The 26,608-nt window shown below is 40.6% G+C and overlaps 1 protein-coding gene across 5 annotated transcripts in view; it reads left to right on the top strand.

Moving 5' to 3' along the window:
- Positions 1-26,608, top strand: part of LOC115224576 (arf-GAP with coiled-coil, ANK repeat and PH domain-containing protein 2-like) — a 310,532-nt gene that overhangs the window by 135,145 nt on the left and 148,779 nt on the right. For all 5 annotated transcript variants that reach the window (XM_036513288.1, XM_036513289.1, XM_036513290.1 and 2 more), the window contains exons 6-10: positions 638-691; positions 2,734-2,792; positions 3,314-3,497; positions 5,679-5,723; positions 6,598-6,693. In XM_036513288.1, coding sequence (XP_036369181.1) covers positions 638-691; positions 2,734-2,792; positions 3,314-3,497; positions 5,679-5,723; positions 6,598-6,693 — 438 coding nt within the window. The remainder of the gene's footprint in view (positions 1-637; positions 692-2,733; positions 2,793-3,313; positions 3,498-5,678; positions 5,724-6,597; positions 6,694-26,608) is intronic.

Below are 26,608 nucleotides of genomic sequence, written 5' to 3' on the forward strand. Positions count from 1 at the left end.
TTTCTGTTGAGATATGTCAAGTCTGTTGAAGCAACATAATTTGCAGAAAACACCAATTCTGTTTTTTGGTAGATATTTGACCCTGTTACTGAAATAACCTTGAAATTAAATTTTGCAGTGAAAGGGTTAAATAATCAAATGAAATATAAGTACCTGTACATTAGTATAAACAATATAAGTTGATTAACCCTTCTGATACCAACCGGCTGAAACCGCCTCTGGCTCTGTAGTACAAATGTCTTATTTTCAAAAGTTCTGAATTAAAATCTTCGACCAAACCTTAGTCACAATTTGTTCCTACCACTAGTTTAATGATAAACTAAATTATTTTACTAATTCTTTGTTATATTTAAAATCAATTGGAAGAAACACAGAGCATCTCAACAGAAATATGGTAACAAAAGGGTTAATACCGTGTTAAATAGTTCAAGATACTAGCCTGTGCAAGGTACCTGTAAAGCTGTCTGGCAGCCTTGAGAATTCGAAGTTTCTGTTTGTAAATTAGTGTGACTTATAAGAGGCTTTGAATGATCAGTGTCTGGTAAGTCAGTGTTGTGTTTGTACTATTTTGATTTGATTTCAAAACGAAAGGAAAATAACACACAATATTCAATGATTTGTTTTAATCTTTTACCAGAAATCCCTGACCCGTTTTGCTGATGCTATGACAGAAGTGATGAAATATTTTTCAGTAAGTACAAATAAATTACTTTATTTTGGATTGGTTAATTAAACATATATAGATTTGTAGACTTTTATCTTTATATATAAAAGTGAAGTTGTGTGTCTGTCTCCTACGATTTAGATTCCTAACTACTCCCACATTTTGCGGTGCAGTTTAACCAAAACCGGGTATCTTATAGTCGTGATTCATATCGAGCCCTTCTGGGTATTAGTGCACGTCTACGATGAGTCTACGATTTAAAAAAAAATTTACCATAATTTTTTTACAATTTAATGCATTTTTTCGCTATTATATAAGGGAAGTAACTCTCTAAAAATGTCTACGATGAGTCAACGATTAAAAAAAAATTTACCATCATTTTTTTTCCATTTTTAATGCATTTTTTTGCTATTTTTTGGCTATAACTCTCTAAAAATGCTTATATAGTTATTTCCCTTACAAACCCGAGCAACGCCGGGCGATACTGCTAGTTACTTATAAATAATTAGCAAAAAAAAAAAAAAGTAACACTATAAGAAACCATTGTAATTACTTCCATTGTAAAAGTATCTTGCAGAGATAGGGGTTTGTGTAGTACACTGCTTGGAAGGTTGCCTGTGATGACCCTAAAAAATACCAACAAATGATGGATGCACTAGTTCAGTTCTACTCCTTTATTATCAGTCAGTTGATTAAATTAATCGATCATTTGTTTAACGTGTTGGTTAAACAGTCTGTCGTTTGTTTTATTTCCGTTTTTCATGAAAGTCCAGTTGAAAAGGTTGCAAATGGCAACCAAATGCCCAATGAAAAACAAAAACAATATCAAACGGCTGTTTAGCCAACGAGTTAAACAAACGATCGATTAATTTAACCAATTTACTGATAATAAAGGAGAGGTATTGAATGAGTGCTTGTGTTACTAGTATTGGCGTAATGACTCTCCCTTACCACAAAATTTATTTTAATATAACAGACTTACATGACGAATTTCGCCAACCAAATACAATAACGAAAAAGTTTGGAGTTATCTTTCTTAGATATGCTTTAACATTAGATAAGCGTTGGGGGTTATCTCCCCTTAAGTATTAGAATTATACAAAACAAACCTGTAGTAATGGTTCTAATTAGCATCAGAGAATCTTAGTGTCGCAGCATATTGGGGTACTGTAAATGTGATTTCGTAAAATCTAATTTAATATTTTGTTGTATTTTGGGAGGACCATTACGCCAATAATGATAATCACATACGCTCTTTCAATTTCACTTCTTTATTATTTGTCAATTGGTAGCTACTTAACCAACAAACTAATGGATTGTTTGACAAATCATTCCGTCAATTAGTTGTGTTTGTCCAAGTCCTTTCGTCGCATTCATGGCCTCTTTAGTGAGATGCCCTCTCGGGGACAACTAGAATCTTGCAAACCAAACACAAGAACGAAAATCCAGACTAATACTTAGTGTCTTGAATAAACTGTCATTCATAATTTTCTTTTGTACATAAAATATTTTAAAACAAGTTATAAACTATAGTCTTCTACACTTTTCCTACAGCCTTAGCTTTTTGTTAATGAGGAGGATTGCTAGAAATCCAGCAGGACAAAAATACTTCTTTTGAAAGGATGGATGAACTTAATGTAGGGTCAACAACCAACTTGCAATAGTGTGGGGACTTAGGAATTCCTGGTTGATGCTCATCATGCTCTGAGTGAAGCACCCCTTAGCTTTTGTCTAGGCATGTCTCTAGGAGAAAGCACTGTTTGTCCTTGGCTACATCAGCAATTTATTTAGGTGGGCAGTCTAGGTTTAGCAGCCAGGGAAGGTTAGGAGAAGGGCATCTTCAACCTTAAGCCCTTACAGTAAATAAGTCTAGTAGGGAGCTCAGGGCTCTCTTACCCTATTCTTTCGAAAGACAGCTTAATCAAGCGGATGGTGATGATGTTAAAAGCTTGGAACAACATTTATAGCTTTCATTGTTCTTTCATCATTAAACATTATTTTATGTCAGTCATTCTGGTTTAGATATTATTCCTCTTCTTCCTCAAACTCCTCTATTTCTTTATTTTCAGATGTTGATGGACCAAGCAAACAGATCTGTTTGCAAAAATATTAACAATTTTATAAAACAGTAAGTAATTTTGCATTTAGATTTGTGTATGTATATATATGTGTGTGTGTGTGTATACATGTGTGTGAGTGCATGTGCACATGGGGTTGTTTCTATGTATCTACATGTTTGTATGTTTTAGGAAGATTATGAAATTTGGGGGTTGATACTGATTTTTGAGATGTTTCTAATTTTGTTTTAATATTCAATCCACATACCAGTCTATTGCCAAGAAGTGAACCAAGCTTGCTAAACAGACCCAATCACTGATTCTGGATGTTTCACTATTTAACATTAACCATGGACATCCATGAATTCTCTAGACCCTACTTGATGAAGCCTGACTTCAGAACTTTTTGAGAATGATTTTGGGACCAAGTATTCAGCTAAATGTGTTTGAAGTTTTCTTTAGATTTATCCTCAAAAGGGAGCATAGCTCTAGCAGGGAAGAATGAAATTTCCAGTAACTGAATGTAAATGGGTAGACTTATCATTTTTCCTTGGCTAATTTGTCTGTTTTTCCATCCCTTATCTTTCTTTAGAGATATCAGAAAAGTGAAAGAAGCAAAGAAATATTTTGAGAAAATCAGTGATGAGATGGACAATGCCTTGATAAAAAACTCTAATGCCCTTCGCAGCAAACCTCAGGAATGTGAGGATGCAACAAATGGATTGATAGCTATGAGTTCTGCTTTTGCACACAATTCTTTGGACTATGTGTACCAGGTAACTACAAATCATCATGCTACTTACAATTGAGTTTTAGCATCACTTCTTCCTTTTTCTCTACTACTCATCTCTCTTCATCTTTCTCTTCTCTCTTTATCTTCCTCTCCTACTTTCCACGTCTCCTACCTCCTACTTTTCGCGTCTCCTACCTCCTACTTTTCGCGTCTCCTACCTCCTACTTTTCGCGTCTCCTACCTCCTACTTTTCGCGTCTCCCACCTCCTACTTTTCGCGTCTCCCACCTCCTACTTTTCGCGTCTCCCACCTCCTACTTTTCGCGTCTCCCACCTCCTACTTTTCGAGTCCCCCACCTCCTACTTTTCGCGTCCCCCACCTCCTACTTTTCGCGTCCCCCACCTCCTACTTTTCGCGTCCCCCACCTCCTACTTTTCGCGTCCCCCACCTCCTACTTTTCGCGTCCCCCACCTCCTACTTTTCGCGTCCCCCACCTCCTACTTTTTCGCGTACCCCACCTCCTACTTTTTCGCGTACCCCACCTCCTACTTTTCGCGTACCCCACCTCCTTCTTTTCGCGTCTCCCACCTCCTACTTTTCGCGTCTCCCACCTCCTACTTTTCGCGTCTCCCACCTCCTACTTTTCGCGTCTCCCACCTCCTACTTTTCGCGTCTCCACCTCCTACTTTTCGCGTCTCCCACCTCCTACTTTTCGCGTCTCCTACCTCCTACTTTTCGCGTCTCCCACCTCCTACTTTTCGCGTCTCCCACCTCCTACTTTTGCACACCTCCCCTCCTACCCACCACCTCTCCCTTTCTGCTCTTCACTTCTCCCTATCTTTTACCTCTCTCTCATGCCCCTTTCTCCTTTCCCCTCAACTCTCTCTCTCTCCCCTTTATCATTTCCTCACATAATCCTTATTTTTCCTCTCTTACTCTCTTGTAATTCCAAATGTAGACATTACGTAATCCATATTATTTATCTATTATATTACTGTGGGTTAAACATTCCTACAAATATTTGTATTTGCATATGTATTTCTGCTGGTGTACAAATGACCTTTGTGTAAGTTTGATGTCTTTTCCTGGCTAATCTCAACCACATATCTGTAAGTGTGACAGAGTAAAGACCTAGGTTTTCTATCATGTTTTTTGGGACTTTTTAACAGATCCCTTCACTTTCATCGGCAGAGCGATAAATTAAATTTTTGTAACTAAACACTTTGAAACTGCGTATACTGGTAGAATGTGTCATATAAAACATCTTTTACTCCTAGCGTTGTTGAGAAAAGTTTCTATTTACAAAGTTATTTCGTGTTAAAGTTGTCGTATTTCGGTAATTTCAACCAATCAATGACATGTATTCAGCTGAATAAAATTACTGCCGTTGTTTGTTTAGTAAAATAATTCATTATTATCCCTTTAGCATTCAGATTATTCTGTCAAAAGGGTAAAAACCCCCTTCAGTTATGAATGACCACAGGATTGTACCTAGAAAGTCCAGGCAAGGTTGTTTATGGAAGACAAGCAGTCGGTCATGCATACTGGCCTCTCTTCACCAAGCCAACGACCTTCTTACCACACAGCTACACCTAGCGTAGTATATTGTCGTGATAATAATTTGAAAGAGTGTGTTTGAGTGTGTGTAACCATGGTGTTTTAAACATTCTTTACTTTACTTACTTGTTTCAGTCATTTGACTGCGGCCATGCTGGAGCACCGCCTTTAGCCGAGCAAATCGACCCCAGGACTTATTCTTTGTAAGCCTAGTACTTACTCTATCGGTCTTTTTTGCCGAACTGCTAAGTTACGGGGACGTAAACACACCAGCATCGGTTGTCAAACGATGCTGGGGGGAGAAACACAAATACATATACATATATATATATACAACGGGCTTCTTTCAGTTTCCGTCTACCAAATCCACTCACAAGGCTTTGGTCGGCCCGAGGCTATAGTAGAAGACACTTGCCCAAGGTGCCATGCAGTGGGAATGAACCCGGAACCATGTGGTTGGTAAGCAAGCTACTTACCACACAGCCACTCCTGCGTCTGTTCATCTTGTGTTGTTATTTTTATATTAATTCTTCTCTATGCATTGTGTGAAGTCGTTATATATTAATTACTTGCTGTGCATTGCGTCTGGGTATTATATTTTGTTTATTAAGCACTCTTTATTGTGTGTAGTATAAATGACGAGCATTTTAATTATTATGTATTCCAGATCAATGTTCTGCGATTGAAGAAACGATTTGATGTCTTAGAAACTGTGAGTATATAAACTGTATTGATTGATTTTTATCTGTAATTTGAGTATTGAACTGTGTTTGTGTCAGTATATAGTTTTATTTTTTTACTTTTTGTCATTAAACTGTGGCCATGCTGGGGCACTGCCTTGAAGGGCTTAGTTGAATAAATCAACCTAGTATTTATTTCCTTTTAAGCTTGGTGGTTATTATGTCAATCTCTTTTGCTGAACTGCTAAGTTATGAGGATGTAACCAAACTAACACAGGTTGTCAGGCAGTGGTGACACACACACACACGACAAGTTTCTTTCATTTTCCATCTTCCAAATCAGCTCACAAGACTTTGGTGAACCTGAGGCAGTTGTGGAGGACATTTACCCAAGGTGTCGTGTCGTGGGACTGAACCCGAAACCACATGGTTAGCAAAGTTTCCATGGCATATGTATTCTCCACCTGTGTCTGTGTTTGTACCCACCACCGCTTGACAACTGGTGTTGCTGTTTACGTCCCCATAACTTAGTGGTTCAGCAAAAGAGATAGATAGAATAAGTACTAGGCTTACAAAGAATAAGTCCTGCAGTTGATTTAGTCAACTAAAAAAACAAAACCTTGAAGGTGGTGTTCCAGCATGGCCACAGTCAAAGGACCGAAACAAATGAAAGATAGTAGATAAAGTAATTTTTTACTTTTTTTTTACTTGTCTGAATTTTTTTTTTTTAATCTAGTGTAGCTCTTTTAAAATCATTGAGACCCCTTTTGATTTATTGGTCCCTTTTAAATTTAAAAAGATATTAAATTTGACTCTTTCCGGACAACCCAATACTAACGATTGATATGAATATTTCATCAGCCATCACAAATGTTTATCTCTAAACTTTTGCATTTTTTATTGCAGATGTTATCTTTCATGAATGCTCAGAATACATACTTTCATCAGGGCCATGACCTTTTCATCGATTTAGACCCTTACGTCAAGAATGTCAGAGACCAGGTCAGTTTAAATTTCTGTTGCATACCAACATCTATTTACATTATGTCTTTTTTTATCTTTTTCACTTGTTTCTGTCATTTGACTGCAGCCATGCTGGGGACATCACCTTAAAATTTTAATCAGATGTATAGACCCTGGTACTTATTTTTTGAAGCCTGGTACTTACTCTATTGGTCTCTTTTGCCGAACCACTAAGTTATAGGGATGTAAACAGCAACAACTGTTGTCGAGTTGTGGTGAGTGACACACACACATGCACAAAGAAACATACACACACATATACATATCTATGATGAGCTTCTTTTAGTTTCCGTCTACCAAATCCACTCACAAGGCTTTGGTCGGCCAGAGGCTATAGTAGAAGACACTTGCCCAAGATGCCATGCAGTAGGACTGATCAATCAATCAATAAATAGAGGCGCTGTTTCCACCTAAATTCCACTTACAAAGAATTAGGCATCCTGAGTTTATCGTGGTGGATATTTGCTCTCATTGTGCACTCACTGGAGTAAGTGGCAACTCCTTACGGGGCCAGTGAATAGCAGGAACAATCTTCAGGGGAAGGACTCTCGTCAAACAAGTGTTTCAGCTCATTAGTTCTTGAGACTCTAAGGGGGTTGGGCCCACTTAGGTCATGACCCATAAGATGTCCTTCTGCTGTTTTCAAAATGCTACCTTTTGTAGAGATTGAACTCAGAGCCTTTGGGTGATCTTCTTACCCCTGAACTGTTTTATATATCACCTGGCCACAAAGACCATCAAAAGTACCTGCATGGTGCTTCTGTTTCAATCTGGGTTTCCTTCCTACTATTCTCTGTTTAGTAGCCTGCAGTATTCTTTTCCGGCACTAGCTGTTGTTTCGCTTTTCCCATAGTCATATAGAGATCAGAACCACGTGCTTGCAAATTGAACTCCGTGACCCCACAGCCATAACCACACACACACACACACACACACACACACACACACACACACACACACACACACACACACACACACACACAAACACATGCACACACACAATCTTTTATATTTCATAAAGTATACAAACACTTGATATACAATTGATATGTTTTCATCCTGGTAACTGCCCCTTTTATCATGAGAGAAAATAGTGGATAACTCTATTGTCATTGCTGCTGCTGCTAATATTGTTAAACAGTGTGTCTTCTTTGGTGGTAGAAGGGTAAAGTTACGGTAGTAGTAGGACAGTGGGGCTATTGTTAACATCACAAAGAGCTGTGTTGTGTGAGTGTAGCTGTGTGAGACATGTGTTTCACTGAAAGTGTCATTAAATAGACGAGAAATAATTATACCTTAACTTCACTCTCATACAACATTTAAATCAGTTCCTATATGTTTGGGACATATTTGACCTGTTCTAAGACCATAAACATTTGTTTCCTTATTGTAAATCAGTATCAAAACATGAGCTGATTACATACAATGCCAGCCTAGTAGCATGCGTCCATCATTTCTTGGTGATTCCCTACTCTTGGTGGATGACACCTTTGTGCCACTCAGGATATTTATAGCTTTTAATGTGGAGGATGCCTCAACAGCTTGATTATGTTGTGTGTGTGTGTGTGAGACAGGCAGGTTTAGAAAGGCTCAAGGGTAAACTGAAAGGATATTTTCGATGGATATTTGTCCTCATCTTGTTTGTAGTTAACACAACGTTTCGGCTTATATACCCTCCGGGCATATGGTGTAGTGGTTAAGAGCGCGGGCTACTAACCCCAAGATTCCGAGTTCGATTCCAAGCAGTGACCTGAACAATAATAATAATAATAATAATAATGAAAGGATATTTATTTTATCTCACCGTTTATGAACAAGTCATTCTCTGAGGGAGAAGATCATAGTAAAAGAGTTCAAGTGATGCTGGCTCAATGGTTAGAGCATCGGGTTCACAATCATGAAGTGGTAAGTTCGATTCTTGGACTGGGCTGTGTTGTATTCTTGAGCAAGACACTTTATTTTTCCTGTTGCTCCATTTCACTCAGCTGTAGAAATCAGTTACAATGTCACTGGTACCAAGCTGTATCAGCTTTTGCCTTTCCCTTGGATAACATTGGCGGTGCGGAGAAGGGAGGCTGGTATGCATGGGTGACTGCTGGTCTTCCATAAACGACCTTGTCTGGACTTGTGCCTCGGAGGGTAACTTTCTAGGTGCAATCCCATGGTCAGTCATGAGTAAAGGGGATCTTTACCCTTATAGTCTAGTCTCCCGGCTAGGTGGAACTCTCCAGCTCTGTAAGGCAGTCCACTTATATGAAGGCCACTACAATGTAAAACCAACAGCATGCTGGACACCGTTGCCCTTGTGGCCCACTGTGCCACTGTGGTCAGACTTCCAAGTGGGATTGGAATGAGTGACTGACTCCCATTTTAAAACCATTTTGCACTGGCTGGGAGACAAGCCCTGCAGCATCAATGATTAATTTACAAAGCCACTTGAAGGTGTGGCACTGTTCGTCATGGTCCTTAGACACACAGGAACTGCCATCATCATAGTCTAATCAGCTCAGGAAAAATCTATTTCTCTGCCAATCCCTTTGGCGTTATGAAAAAATTACATTCTCACTTCATAGTAGTTGCTGTGGTTGTGGCAGCGGAAGAATTGGTTGTGAGTCATCCAATGGCCATATCTACTAAAAACCTAGTAGAAGTTCTCATTCAGTTGGTTAACGAGAGGAGTTTTCCTTTGGTTCTGGATCTATTTCCCTACCACCTTCTGCTATTTGTCAGAGTTTAAAATTCAGTATTTTGTAGCTTAATCAAATGTCTTGCTAATGTTTAGAGTCGTTAAGGTGGCGAGCTGGCAGAACTCTCTATGTATGGAGTTGCTTGTGTGTTGTGTGTCTGTTTGTCTTTTGTTGTTGTGTCACAGAAAAAAAAAAAAATCCAATGTAAAGAAAAATTTGTTGCTTTTCAAATAATCTTATGATATTTGTTTAGAAATAAGTTCAGACAGTCTGTCCTAATTATGATTATCATAAATGTGGTGAAGTAGAAATTTGTTCTTTGGTGACCCGTAATGATTCATCGTCATTGCCATGCACACTTTTCTTTTCTTGCATGGTTCGGATGGAATTTATTGAGGTAGATTTTCTATGACTGGGTGCTCTTCCTGTTGCCAACCCTCACCTGTTTCCAAGCAAGCTGATATAGGTGTAGGCATGGCTGTGTGGTAAGAAGATTACTTTCCAACCACATGGTTCTGGGTTCAGTCCCAGTGTGTGTGGCACCAAGGGCAAGTGTATTGTACTACAGCCTCGGGCTGACCAAAGTCTCGTGAGTGGATTTCGTAGATGGAAACTGAAAGAAGCCCATTATATATGCAAAATGGTTTTAAAATGGGAGTCAGTCACTCATTCCAATCCCACTTGGAAGTCTGACCACAGTGGCACAGTGGGCCACAAGGGCAACGGTGTCCAGCATGCTGTTGGTTTTACATTGTAGTGGCCTTCATATAAGTGGACTGCCTTACAGAGCTGGAGAGTTCCACCTAGCCGGGAGACTAGACTATAAGGGTAAAGATCCCCTTTACTCATGACTGACCATGGGATTGCACCTAGAAAGTTACCCTCCGAGGCACAAGTCCAGACAAGGTCGTTTATGGAAGACCAGCAGTCACCCATGCATACCAGCCTCCCTTCTCCGCACCGCCAATGGTCACCTACCGATCGGGCCGGCATGCTAGCCAAATCGACTACATCCTCGCCAGAAAAAGGGAAAGATGGCTGCTTATAAATGCCAAAACCTTCCCGGGCGAAGAATGCACCCCACAACATAGACTGGTAGTTAGTGACTTTAGGATCAGGACTAAGAGGGCGACTAGAAGACGACCAACATGGAGAAGAAAGGTCTGGAAGCTTAAAGACCCTGCGAATGGACAGAGATTTAGAGATATGTTACTTGAAGCCTTTGACGAAGTGGAAGGGGGTATAGCTACACATGGGGTAGAAGACAACTGGACGTTTCTGAGGGACAACCTGCTGAAAGCCGCTGACGAGATCTGTGGCTGGTGCAAAGTCCCCTTAAGACCCAAAATAACATGGTGGTGGAACAATATTGTTGATAGGGCTATTAGACAAAGAAAGAAACAGGCTGGAAGGCTGGAAGAACGGTGGTAGCAGGGAAGTGTATCAGACTGCCAGAAGGAAGCTAGGAGACAGGTCTATCTAGCCAGAGGGGAAGCAGATAAAAGAAAATTTGCCAATGTCCTGCGCCGTGAGGATGAAAGACTTGAGGTATTTCGTGTTGCAAGACAGTGTGTGAGAGAGAATCGAGATGTGGTAGGAGAGAAATGTGTTCGCATGGAGGATGGTTCATTGCGTTAAATGAGGATGCAAAGAGAGAAGCTTGGAGACGCCACTATGAAAGGTTGCTGAATGAGGAAAATGAATGGGATAAAGAGAGTCTGCCGAATGTTGACCCAACAGAGGGACCAGCTATCCGAGTTGATAGTTCCGTGGTAGCTAAGGCAATTAGAAGCATGAAGACAGGGAAAGCCCAGGCCCATCAGGAATTACTGCAGAGATGCTCAAAATATCTGGTAGTGTCGGCTATAGCATAGTCACCCGTATAGTTAACCAGGTGATACACGAAGGAGTCATACCCAATGACTGGTGTAGCAGCATAATAGTCAACTGCTACAAAGGTAAAGGCGATGCCCTAGATACATATAACTACAGGGGCATCAAGCTGTTGGATCAGGTAATGAAGGTTACGGAGGGGTTATAGCCCAGTTAATTAGAGAGAGAGTTAGCTTAGATGATATGCAGTTTGGGTTCGTGCCAGGGAAAGTACTACTGATGCTATATTCCTGGTAAGACAGCTGCAGGAGAAATACCTAGCCAAAGGTAAGCCCTTGTACTTGGCTTTTGTTGACTTAGAGAAAGCCTTTGACAGGGTCCCCCGATCCCTTATCTGGTGGTCAATGAGGAAACTAGGGATAGATGAATGGTTAGTGAGAGCTGTGCGAGCCATGTACAGAGACGCAGCTAGTAAGGTGAGGGTGGCAACGAGTACAGTGAAGAATTCCGGGTAGAGGTTGGGGTCCACCAAGGTTCAGTCCTCAGCCCCCTCCTATTTATCATAGTCCTCCAGGCAATAATGGAAGAATTTAAGACAGGATGCCCCTGGGAGCTCCTATATGCTGATGACCTTGCTCTAATTGCTGAGTCACTATCAGAACTGGAGGAGAAGTTTCAGGTGTGGAAACAAGGATTAGAATCGAAGGGCCTTAGAATCAACCTAGCCAAAACCAAAGTCCTAATAAGTAGGAAGGTGGACCAACCACAAACGACTTCAGGTAGATGGCCCTGCTCGATCTGTAAAAAAGGTGTAGGTAGAAACTCTATAAGGTGCACCAAGTGTAAGCTATGGACACATAAGAGGTGCAGCAATGTCAAAGGAAGGCTAACTAAGAAAATAGTTTTTGTCTGTGGCAGATGCTCAGGAGAAATAAACACTGGAAATGTGCAGAGTCCAACTTCTACCACGTTCCAGGGAGACAAACTAGAAGTAGTTGATAGCTTCCGCTACCTAGGAGACCAAGTCAGTAGCGGGGGGGGGTGTGCTGAAAGTGTAACTGCTAGAGTAAGAATAGCCTGGGCAAAGTTTAGAGAGCTCTTACCCCTGCTGGTGACAAAAGGTCTCTCGCTAAGAGTAAAAGGCAGACTATGATGCGTGTGTACGTACAGCCATGCTACATGGTAGTGAAACATGGCCGTGACAGCTGAGGATATGCGTAAGCTTGCAAGAAATGAAGCCAGTATGCTCCGATGGATGTGTAATGTCAGTGTTCATAATCGTCAGAGTGTAAGTACTTTGAGAGAAAAGTTGAACCTAAGAAGTGCCAGTTGTGGTGTGCAAGAGAGACGGCTGCGCTGGTATGGTCATGTGACGAGAATGGCTGAAGATAGTTGTGTGTGCAAAAGTGCTACAACCTAGCAGTTGAGGGAACCTGTGGAAGAGGTAGACCCAGGAAAACCTGGGGACGAGGTGGTGAAACACGACCTTCGAACTTTAGGTCTCACCAAGGAAATGACTGAAGACCGAGTCCTATGGAAGTGTGCTGTGCATGAGAGGACCCGGCAGGACTAGTCAGGCCATATCCCGTGGCCCTACCTGGGACGTAGTCGATCCACCTGTGCATACCTTCCTCTCTTGTGACACTTGTGAAGACCTGCTGAGGCAAGTGAAAATCAATCAAAATAGATGAACATCAATGGAATTTGTATCTTTGTGGTACCAGTGCCTGTGGCACACAAGAAAACCATCCGAACGTGGCCGTCAAACCGTACGATCGACTGGCCTCCGTGCTGTGGGAAGCCTCATCTAGCACCTGTGTCGGTGGCACATAAAAACACCATCCGAAGACCCGGCAAGACTAGTCAGGCCATAACCCATGGCCCCTACCTGGACGTAGTCAGTCCACTGTGCATACCTTCCTTCCTTCTTGTGACACTTGTGAAGACCTGTTGAGGCAAGTGAAAATCAAATCAAAACAAATCAAAATAGATGAACATCAATGGAATCTGTATCTTTGTGGTACCAGTGCCGGTGGCACACACTTTGTGGTACCAGTGCCGGTGGCACACATGAGAACCATCCGAACGTGGCCGTAGCCAGTTCCGCATCGACCGGCCTCCGTGCTGTGGGCACGTAACAAACACCATCCGATCATGGCCGTTCGCCAGCCTCATCTGGCACCTGTGTCGGTGGCACATAAAAATACCTTCCGAAGACCCGGCAAGACTAGTCAGTCCACCTGTGCATACCTTCCTTCCTTCTTGTGACACTTGTGAAGACCGGTTGAGGCAAGTGAAAATCAAATCAAATCAAATCAAAATAGACAAAATAGATGAACATCAATGGAATTTGTATCTTGTGGTACCAGTGCCTGTGGCACACAAGAAATCCATCAGTGCCGTAGTCAGTGCGGTGGGCACATGAAAAACACCATCCGATCGTGGCCGTTCGCCAGCCTCATCTAGCACCTGTGTCGGTGGCACATAAAAACACCATCCGAAGACCCGGCAAGACTAGTCAGGCCATAACCCATGGCCCCTACCTGGGACGTAGTCAGTCCACCTGTGCATACCTTCCTTCTTGTGACACTTGTGAAGACCTGTTGAGGCAAGTGAAAATCAAATCAAATCAAAACAAATCAAAATAGATGAACATCAATGGAATTTGTATCTTTGTGGTACCAGTGCCGGTGGCACGTGGCACATAAGAAAACCATCCGAACGTGGCCGTAGCCAGTACCGCATCGACTGGCCTCCGTGCTGTGGGCACGTAACAAGCACCATCCGATCGTGGCCGTTTGCCAGCCTCATCTGGCACCTGTGTCGGTGGCACATAAAAACATCATCCGAGCGTGGCCGTCTGCCAGCCTCGTCTGGCACCTGTGTCGGTGGCACATAAAAACACCATCCGAGCGTGGCCGTCTGCCAGCCTCGTCTGGCACCTGTGTCGGTGGCACATAAAAACACCATCCGAGCGTGGCCGTCTGCCAGCCTCGTCTGGCACCTGTGTCGGTGGCACATAAAAACACCATCCGAGCGTGGCCGTTTGTCAGCCTCGTCTGGCACCTGTGTCGGTGGCACATAAAATCACCCACTACACTCTTGGAGTGGTTGGCGTTAGGAAGGGCATCCAGCTGTAGAAACACTGCCAGATCTGACTGGACTGGTGCAGCTTTCGGGCTCCCCAGACCCCAGTTGAACCGTCCAACCCATGCTAGCATGGAGAGCGGACGTTAAATGATGATGATGATGATGATACATATTTATGTATGTCTTTGTCTGTCTCCCCACCATCACTTGACAACCGATGGTGGCATGTTTATGTCCCAGTAACTTAGTGGTTCGGTAAAAGAGAATAAGTACTTGGCTTAAAAAGAACAAGTCCTGGGGTCGATTTCTTTAAGGCAGCGCTCCAGCATGGCCACAGTCAAATTACTGTGGCATGTAAATGAATATCCCCTTGGCCAGACACGTTCTCCTAGAATATTGGAAATGAATGACACTGCTTGTATGACAGTGGCACTCATTTACATCTATCAAGCAATGTCAAGACAAGGAGATGACAGGCTTATTTCAGTTTCCGGCTACCAAATCCACTCACAAAGTTTTGGATGGGCTATTGTAATACTAGACACCTGCCTGAGATCTGAGTTGTCACTTAGTGGGACCGAACCCAGGGCCACACGATTGGAAAGCAAACTTCTTACCACACAGCCACTCCTGTGCCTCTCCCTTCAAACAAATGAAACAAATAAAAAAGATCTATATATGGCTGTGCGGTGAGAAGCTTGCTTCCCAACCACATGGTTCCAGGCTCTGTTCCACTGTGTGGCACCTTGGGCAAGTGTCTTCTTCTATAGCTTCAGGCTGACCAAAGCCTTGTGAGTGGATTTGGTAGATGGAAACTGAAAGAAGCCTGTTGCATGCATATATATATATATATAAAGTATTTATGTATGTGTATATGTATGTATATGTGTATGTATGTATATCTATGTATGTATATCTATATATGTATGTATGTGTATGTATATATATGTATGTATGTGTTTGTGTGTCTGTGTTTGACCCCTCACCATCGCTTGACAACTTATGTTGGTGTGTTTACATCCCTGTGACTTAGTGGTTTGGCAAAAGACACCCTTATAGAATAAGTACTAGACTTACAAAGAATAAGTCCAGGGCGTCGATTTGTTTGACTGAAAAGGCAGTGCTCCAGTATGGCCGCAGTCAAGTGACTGAAACAAGTAATAGAATAAAAGAATGAAATGTGGAATGGCCACTGTTAACACTTTTCTCATTTATTACAGGTTTTCTGTCCACTTCCTTCTCACCTTTCTTCTTACTCACCTTCATTGTTAACAAAACACCTGAAAGTCAAACTGTTTGTTGAATCCTGTCACACCATGCCCCTTGTTTCTGCTTTCCAGCTAACCCCTTTCCCCTCTTTTTTTTTCTTCCTTTTCCCTACATTTTTTCAGTGCATAGGTTTTTCTCTCAGCCACACAGTCCCATACCTTACACACACAGACACACACACATAGAAAATTACTATTTGTAAATCTTTCAACAAGAGACGACATTCAGTAACTGTACTCTAGAGTATGTTTACCTATTTCTTTACTACCCACAAGGGGCTAAACACAGAGAGGACAAACAAGGACAGACAAACGGATGAAGTTGATTATATCGACCTCAGACCTCAGTGCGTAACTGGTACTTATTTAATCGACCCCGAAAGGATGAAAGCAAAGTCGACCTCACTGGCAAATAATCTTTACTATATATATATATGCATAGGTGCAGGATTGGCTGTGTGGTAAATAGCTTGCTTACCAACCACATGCTTCCGGGTTCAGTCCCACTACATGGCATCTTGGACAAGTGTTTTCAGGCCAACCAAAGCCTTGTAAGCGGACTTGGTAGATGGAAACTGAAAGAAGCCCGTCATACACACAACCTTTACCAGCGACTTACTGCACACACACAAATCCACACATACATACACAAACATAAACAGACATACACATGCATAATACATACACAGATACATAAACATATCTATATACACACACATATACAAATATACATACTCACATGAACACAAACATAATACATATAGACGCACGCATACAAAAACATACATAATACACTTAGGCACACATACATACCTATACATACACTCATGCACACACCACTACTGTTACAGCTAACTTCACTTGTCCTACCACCACTATTACTAATACTACCAATAACACTGCCACCACCATCACCAAACACATTTATGTCCATCCACCCATAAAATTATTTAACACTATTTTTGTTTCCTTTGCTTGTCAAACATGGATGTATCCACCATCACCTGTGCTCCACCGCTCCTACCTCCCTTGCCATCCTCTACCATCCACCCTTTACCTCATATTCATGGCCACCCTGTGGACTTCAGGGTGGTAGGTAATGATCTCTTTACTCAAAAAATTACACCATCACCACCACCATCAAGGAAACCAGCCCTTGTTCAACTTGTGTTCATGCCACCCTGTGTACTTGAGGAAGAGTGGATTGACAATGGCTACCCAACCCTCTTCCACCCTTGTCTTCACACTCTTGGCCATGCTGTGTGGAGGCTTGGTTACAGGGATCCATCCCCCTCCATACACACTGTACATGAGACTACCACCACCACCACCACCACCTTTGTCCTCATTCATGGTCACCTCTGTATCTGAGGGCGAAGCGGAGGTGGAGCAGGGGGGGGCAATTCTGATATACCCCTGCATACTACTACTACTACTACAACCACTACTACCACCACCACTACTACCACCACCACCACCACTTCCACCCCCATCCTCATGGTATTAGCTATCACTGTCAGGAGGTGAAGGAGAAAGAACTATCAGCTGTTTGCTTTATTGTCTTGGGTGATTCATGTCCTCTTGTTTGGAGAGAGAGAGAGTGAGAGAGACAGTGGTGGTAGCAGTCAGTTCACCTCACCCTCTTTCCCTCTTCTCTCTTCACTGCTGCTTCAACTCCTGTATTGATCTTGCTGTTCCTCTCACCACCACTCAGACGGAAGAGAGTGACATAAGCTAAAAATTGATTGAAAAAATTAAACTGAAGGATTAGTGCACACGTGTGTGTGTGTGTGTGTGTGTGTGTGTGTGTGTGTGTGTGTGTATTTCTTTCATTTTTTTCCTTTTCTCTTTCTTACATTATGTATACATATCTGTGTGTATATGTGTTTGTCTGTGTCCATATCTATCTGTGTGTGTGTGTGTGTGTGTGTGTGGCTGCACATGCAGATAACTGTGTGTGTGTCTGCACTGTGTGTTGGGAGAGAACAAGAGTTTGTATTGTAAGCATAGAATAAGTTATTAGTGTGCGTATGTTCAGTTTTGACATGTGTGGATATGTATGTACATGACACAATATACATATATATATATACACCCTTCTAGATTTACTTACAGTGTTTGTCTATCCTGTGTGTCCACCACAAGCCACCTGACACTCTGTGTATACACACACACCTCTTTATTCTATTCCGCCTGCTCTGGATGTTCCCTATAGTGTACTTAACTATTGCTTATAACTTGCAGAATGCTTGCCATGTGCAACAGTCTACAGGCACTTCTCTCTCTCTCTTTCTCTCTCTCCCTATCTATCTCTTTGCCTTCCAGCTGTCTGCGTTGCCCTTGGCAACCATTTGCTTCCTTGGCAGTGGAGTGCAGCATGCTACATGTTACTCTGCTGCCGGCTTACGACAACACCACTCGGAGTGGAGCAAGCAGTGTTGTCTCGTTTTTCTCCCCGTCTCACTCGTTCATGCTTACTCACCTCGTGCCTCCACAGACCTCCTCACTCCTGCGTAATCCATCGCCTCTTTCAATTACACCGACTGGAGATTAGATCGAAGGAGATGTACAGCCTTCTGTATGGATAAACACATGTACACATTCACACATACACACACACATATATACGCATGTATGTGCATATGTGCACTTTGGCTGCAGCCGGGAATGGTAGTACTATTATTAAGAATGCATGTGGATTATTGTGAAGTAGGATCAGTCTGATTGAGGTATTGTCTTACCTTAATGAATCTATCTCACAGACAAATCAGGGGGAAAAAAATAATAATAAAAGAAAAGAACAATAACAAAAAAACATAAAAACCCCTCCATCGGCCTACCTACTTCCTCGGTATTCTTTTTTTTTTTTTGTATCACTTGTTTTTACATGGATCTTACGAGTTCCTGCTTCGAGGTAAACTAATTAAATCCAGGTGGGTGTTTTTTGAGCTTGTCTTCGTTTGTGTTTATGTTTTCTTTGCTTATAGCTCTTCGTTGCCGTTGTCTAATTCAGCCCTGACAGAAGGGGTTCAAGTTGAGTCTGTCTTCATTTTTGCCAACAAAGTAACAAAGTCAATAAATACGCCCTGTTTCCATTGTCTTTTTCATAACTTCTGTAATAGTAGATATAGCACTGTTAGTGTCTTGGTGGCTGTTGTTTAACCCCAGGTAAATTTCTGGTCCTGCAGACCTATGATCAAAGGTGTTCCAGTCATGACCATCCAATCCCATCTTGGATGTATTTCTTGATTTACAATCTTTCTTTTTTTTTTCTTTTTTTTTAGACAGTAAGGTGTGATTTATTAAAACTTTGGCTGCTATTTCTCACATGTCAACTAACAAGGACATAGTCTGCCTCATAAACTAATTATCTCTTGTTTGTCAAAGTTTTTTTTTTTTTGTATTTCATTATCATAGCAATGAAGCAAAAAGTAAATACAATACCTCTCAATCCACCTGTCAGTACTTTCTGTCTACCTACCCTTCTCACTGTCTCTATCTGTCTGTCTGCCTATCCTTCCTTCCCTCCATTCATTCATTCTCAGGCATTCATCCATCCATCCATCTATCCAGTCTCTCTATAATGGTTACATGGAGCATGTGTGAATTAACCAGAATTAACCACCTTTACTCTGCCTCACCCCACAAATCACAATGCTCATTGTAAGGGGCTACATAGTTCTCTTCTGACCTCTTTAAGTTACTTGCTTTCTTTCTTTCCCTTTATTCTCTATGGTTCATGTGTTTGTGTGTCATCTAAAATATATACAACAACACACACACACACACACAACCACACACACACACACACACACATATATATATATATATATATATATCATTGTTCAATGTCCATCTATCTCTCTCTTTCTCTATCCCCCCTTCTCTCTCTCTCTCTCTCTCCTCTCTCTCTATATTAATATATATATATATATATATATATATATATATATATATATAGCTGCAGGCGTGGCTATGTGGTAAGAAGTTTGCTTCCAAACCACATGGTCCCAGGTTCAGTCCAACTGCTTGGCACCTGGTGTTTTTACGTCTTTGTAACTTAGTGGTTCAGCCCAAAGAGACCAGGTTTAAAAAATAAGTACTGGGGGTCAATTCATTTGATTAAAAACTTCTCCAAGGCACTGCCCCAGTATGGCCCCAGTCTAATGACTGAAATGAATAAATGATAAAAGTTATATACATATATGTATGTATGTATTGTGTGTGTGTATATATATATATATATATATATATATATATGTTGGTGCAGGTGTGGGTGTGTGGTAAGGTGCTTGTTTCTCAACCACATAACTCCTGGTTCAGTCCCACTGCATGGCACCTTGGGCAAGCATCTTCTACTATAGCCTCAGGCTAGATTTGGTGCGTGGATTTGGTAGACGGAAACTAAAAGAAGCTCGTGTGTGGTGTGTGTGTATTTATATTTATGTGTGTTGATCCCCCCATTATCACCTGACAATCAATCTTGGTGTGTTTACATCCCCATAACTTAGCAGTTTAGCAAAGCGACTGATATAATTACTAAGTCCTGGGATTGATTTGTTCAACTAAAACCCCTTAAGGCAGTGCCCCAGCATGGCTGTAGTCTGACTGAAACAAGCAAAAGAATAAAAGAATATGCATGTGGTTGTGCGGTTAAGAAGCTTCCTTCCCAACCATGTAGTTGTGAGTTCAGTACCACCTCACAGCGCATTGGGTGAGTGTCTTTTATAATAGCTCTAGTCTGATTCTGATGGAAACTTAAAGAAGCTTGTAATGTGTGTATAGGTGTGAGTTCCTCACTGTGCTACCACCTTGAAGAACTTTTAGTGAAATGAAACGACCCCTGTACTTTTTTTTTTTTTGAAGTCCATTACTTAATCTATCAGTCTTTTTCTACTGAACTGCTAACTTACAGGGATGTAAACAAAGTAACAACAGTTGTCAAGCGGTGGTTGGGGACAGACAGACAGACACACACACTCTTGTATGTGTGATAGGCTTCTTTCAGTTTCTTATTTCTTTACTGCCCACAAGGGGCTACACACAGAGGGGACAAACAAGGATAGACAAATGGATTAAGTCGATTGTATCGACCCCAGTGTGTAACTGGTACTTAATTTATCGACCCCAAAAGGATGAAAGGCAAAGTCGACCTCGGCGGAATTTGAACTCGGAACGTAACTGCAGACGAAATTCCGCTAAGCATTTCACCCGACGTGCTAACGTCTCTGCTGGCTCGCCGCTGAAAGGCTTCTTTCAGTTTCTGTCTACCAAATCCACTCACACGGCTTTAGTTGGCCTGAGGCCATAGTAGAAACACTTGCCCAAGGTATCATGCAGTGGGGACTGGACCTGGAACCATGTGGTCCAGAAGCAAGCTTTTTGTCACACAGCCACGCCTGTGTTTGTTTATATATATAAAACAAAAACAATGAAATATTCTTTATATTAGTCACCCTGTCTTATGTACCTTGAATTCACATATATTGGCTGTGAGGTGATATCCTGTAAACAGTGTCAATGTATTGTTTCCTTTTCAACACATAGCCTGTACTACACTCCAATCTGGATTCCATAACAATAGGATACGATTACAATACTTACATATGTGAACAGAAGCACATGTGAAGTTCTAAATATCGGTTATTTGTCACACAGTAGTAGGTTTAAACTATACAATATGATCATATATATATATATAAACTATACAATATATTATATATATATATATATATATAAACTATACAATATGATATTATTTATATATATATATATATATAAACTATACAATATGATTTTATATATATATATATAAAACTATACAATGTGATTTATTGATTATATATAAAAATATACAATATGATTTTATATATATATATAAACTATACAATATGATTTTATAGTATATATAACTATACAATATGAGTTTATAATATATATATATATATAAAACTATCACTATACAATAGGATATAATATATATATATATATATATATATAGATATATATAGTACCAATAAAATCTATTATACATTCCAGCTATTTACTTAATACTGTTATCCCAACTGCCACTACAAAGTTCCTGCAATAAATCTATGGATAACAACAGGTAATCGAAACTATGCTGGTGCTTTACTCATCATCTATTTAAACATTTATACAATTTTCCACTATATATATATATATATATATATATATTATATATATATATATATATATATATATATATATATATTTTAATGTTTTGCTTAGGCATAGCAATGCTAATAATCTGAAGTTAGAACACAGTACACATATGCATCGAAATAAAGTGTTAATCAAGTACAGAGCATATAATGGGATTAAGCTAATGACTAAGTAACAGGAGATTACGCAATGAACTTCATTAGTAACAACTCAGTGCATTGCATCTCTAGCAGAAACAACTGGTGTGTGTGTGTGTGTGTGTGTGTGTATATATATATATATATATATATATATATATATATGTGGTGTGTGTGTGTGTATATATAATATATATATATATGTTGTGTGTATCTATATATATTTTATTTGTTTCTGTCATTTAATTGTGTCCATGCTGGAGCATTGCCTTAAAGGGTGTTAAGTGAAGAAATCAACCCCAGGGCTTATTCTATTGGTATTTTTGCTGAACTGCTAAGTTACGTGGACATAAACACACCAGCATCAGTTGTCAAGCAACAGTAGGGTAAAGGGTGGGTGGGACAAACCACAGAAACAATTATATATACATACATGCACATATATATATATATATATATATATATATATATATATATATATATATATATATATATAATATATATATATATACACAATAGGCTTCTTTCAGTTTCCATCTACCAAATCCACTCACAAGGCTTTGGTTGGTCTGAGGCTATAGTAGAAGACACTTGCCCAAGGTTCCCCACAGTGGGACTGAACCTGGAACCATGTGGTTGGGAAGCAAGCTTCTTACCACTCAGCATGCTTGTGTCTATTTATATGGGTGTGTGTATTTATACACACACACACACTGAGTTTTTATTTTCAGTTATGATAAAAACAATTTTACATGAATCTGACGGGTTACCCTACACTTTTGTAGAGTACAAATTTATTATTCATAACAAGGATACTGTTGACAGTAACTTTGAAGTTTTGGATGGCTAAACCATCGTAGCACTACCTGATGATAGTTTAACTGACCGGCATGGCTGAGTGCTAAGAAGCTTGCTTCCCAACCACATGGTTCCAGGTTCAGTCCTACTGTATGTCACCTTGGGCAAGTGTCTTCTGCTAGAGCCTTGGGCCGACCAAAGCCTTATGAGTGGATTTGGTAAACTGAAACTAAAAGAAGCCTGCCTGTCTATCTATCCATCCATCCATAAGTTTATGTATATATATCTATGTGTGTGTCTTCATTATTTTTTTCCTCTTCGCCTGTGTGAGTTGAAGGTATTGCTATCTGGGAGATATCTTATGGTAGTACAATAGTATTTAACTGCTATTTCTAAATTTTGGTATGTGGTGAAGCAATTTTGCTAAGCCCTAATTATAATTATGTTCATAATTAAAATAATTATTTATATATATATATATATATATATATATATATATATATAGGCGCCGGAGTGGCTGTGTGGTAAGTAGCTTGCTAACCAACCACATGGTTCCGGGTTCAGTCCCAGTGCGTGGCATCTTGGGCAAGTGTCTTCTGCTATAGCCCTGGGCCGACCAACGCCTTGTGAGTGGATTTGGTAGACGGAAACTGAAAGAAGCCTGTCGTATATATATGTATGTATGTGTGTGTGTTTGTCCCCCTAGCATTGTTTGATAACCGATGCTGGAGATCGATAGAATAAGTACTGGGCTTACAAAGAATAAGTCCCGGGGTTGATTTGCTCCACTAAAGGCGGTGCTCCAGCAAGGCTGCAGTCAAATGACTGAAACAAGTAAAAGAGTATATATATATAGTGTTTTTTTGTGTGTGGAAAGGCATGATGATTTGTGTATGTATATATACATTTCCAAATATCAATGTATAAATGTCTATACAACCTGCATACAAGGAGTGTCCTTTAAGTTCTAAGCCTATAATAACATCTGACATTATCAAGTGCTGTTGTTGTTGTTGTTGTTGACTCTGATCACCAACTGGAAATCAATAAAATCACATCCCCTCCACACACACACACACACTATCTTGACTCTTATGCCTCTCTTTCTGGTATCTCAAACACACCCTCAAGATCCTTAATCCTTTCTTTCTCTTCTTACCTCTGTCTATCACTCCTTTTTCTTTCTTTCTCATTCCCTTAGCCTTTCCCTCTTTCTGTCCTTCCATGCTTTACTGAGAACATTCTTTTTTTCAACTCTCTCCCTCCCCCCTCTCTGTATAACTCTTGTAAACCTTCATATTGTCTTTAATATTATCACACACACACACACACACACTCTCTTTCTCTCTCTCTCCCCCTACACCCTTCTGTTCTCTTCTCTCTCTTCCTTTTTTATCTGATTAACTTTATCTTTTCATAAGCCCTGTGACTTTTATCTAATAATCTCTCTTCTCCTCCTCTTCTCCCTCTTCTTTATAACCTTCTTCATCTCCCCTTCTTCATATTCCCACCTCCTCCTCCTCTTTATATCCATCTCTCCCTACCACCCCTATCTTCTATCTTACTCTTCCATACTGCTCTCCTTTCTCCCTCTCCTCCTCCCCTCTCTATAAATATTTCAGATATTTCATTCAAGGAAGCATCACTGAAATCAATTCTGTCTCAGTATATAATTGCCACCCGTCTCTGTTGTTGTGGTAGAAGTATTTGTGATGGTGGTAAGGCTTGTTTTACTAGTATGGCTAGTTGTTGTTATTGTTGTTGTAGGTGTGGCTGTGTGGTAAGAAGTTTACTTCCCAACTACATAGTTCCGGGTTCAGTCTTACTCTGTGACACCTTTGGCAAGTGTCTCCTACTGTAGCCCCGGATCAACCGAAGCCTTATGAGTGGATTTGGCAAACAGAAACTGAAATATGTCTATGTGTGTGTATATATGTGTACACACATACACACACATTTGTGGATTAAGGCTACCGTTTGTTTCATGTTAAATAAACCCTTAGCAATTATCTAGCCTATCCCATAGAATATTGGTGTTTGTCTCCATTTTGGATTAAAACTTACAAAAGAATCTTTATCCACCAATGTTGATCACTCATTCTCATTGTTCAATATTTACATATATCTATATATGTGTATGCATGTGTGTGTGTGTTTGTGTGTCATTGCCTTGACATTACATGATATTTGTGATTGAGTGTCACCAATATGCAAGTTACGACCTTCATTTCCAATCTTCCATGAAAACATGTCTGGTCGTGAGAAAATGTTATCTTACTTTGAAACAGGCGAGGGTCAGCAACAGGAAGGGCATCCAACTATAGAAAACTCATCTCAACAAATTCTGTCCAACACCCGTGAGCCTGCCAACTCTCAGTGTAACAGGGGAAACAGGGGTCAGTAACAACGAGTTCTAAAAACCCTGTCATTTCAAGGGATTCACATTTCATTATGCAGTTGAGCAAGTCGAAATACGAAAGAATGTGAGAAGGAAAATACACCAAAGGCGTTGATGGTGATTATTACGATGATGATGAGGCTGGTTCTGATGAGGATATTGATGGTGGTGATGAGGAAACGTAAAAAAAACGATGGTAAATGATGGATACGTAGAAATAATTATAGAGGGGATGCTGGTTGTATTGATAACAGTGGTGTTAGTGGAGGCAATGGTAGAGTGGTAGTAGAAGTAGCGGTATTGATAGTAATTGATAGCTCAGATCAAAGGCATTCCATCCATGACCTCATGTTTTTCATGGCATCTAGGATTGCATTATCAAATGTGTTCTTCCTGTTTTTGTTTTTTCAAGGTGGTAGTGTGTAATTTGAGGGAGATTTGGCTGGTATTTCTTGAAGGTTGAACAAACATACTCTTTTACTTGTTTCAGTCATTTGACTGGCCATGCCGGGGCACTGACTTTTAGTCGAACAAATCGACCCCAGGACTTATTCTATCAGCCTCTTTTGCCGAACCGCTAAGTTATGGGGATGTAAACACACCAGCATGAGTTTTCAAGCAATGTTGGGGGCACAAACACAGACACACAAACACACACACACACATATACATATATACGATGGGCTTCTTTCAGTTTCCATCTACCAAATCCACTCATAAGGCTTTGGTCGGCCCAAGGCTATAGTAGAAGACACTTGCCCATGGTGCCAAGCAGTGGGACTGAACCCAGAACCATGTGGTTCGTAAACAAGCCACTTACCACACAGCCAATCCTACACCTGTGTAGAGATTCTTATTTTGTTTGTTTTTATTTTTGGCTTGGAGAGGTGAAGTTTGCTAAAAGTGGTGCTGGCTCTAGCAAGTGAGTGGTGTTGATTGATGAAGAAATGGTTGGTGGAATCAGTAGTGGAGGTAGTAGTAGCAGTTGTGGTAGGGCGATGATGGTGGAGGTAGTAGTATGGCTGTGGTGGTAGAACCAGTGGTATTGTAGTATAGGTAGAAGTTGGGCAATGATAGAGATGGTGGTTTGGTAGTGGTGGTGGTGGCAATGGTATGTTGGAAGAGGTAGTAGAGAAGCAATTGTAGACACAATGGTAGTGGGGGTGGCAGTAGGGAGTGTTGCTCCTGTTTGTGGTGGTGATGTGAGGATGTAAAGTTGCTTAATCAAATGGAAAAGATTCAAAGAAGAAACTGCCTCAATGGAATTTCTGGTACTTAGAGGAAAAGAAAATTATACAGGAAAAAAAAAAGGAGGTGGATAGAGGGAGATGTGTGTGTGTGTGTGTGTGTGTGCTTTCAGTGGAAGTAAAAGGATTCTGTGGATGAGTAATAACAACAACAAGGCTAACATACCTAAGTCCCATTCACTATCTTGGTTTTTGTAACAACAACAACAACAACAACAACAATCTGGTGTGGTATGCAAAAGACACTTCT

Source organism: Octopus sinensis, linkage group LG25, assembly GCF_006345805.1.
Source record: "Octopus sinensis linkage group LG25, ASM634580v1, whole genome shotgun sequence".
Lineage (NCBI taxonomy): Eukaryota > Metazoa > Mollusca > Cephalopoda > Octopoda > Octopodidae > Octopus > Octopus sinensis.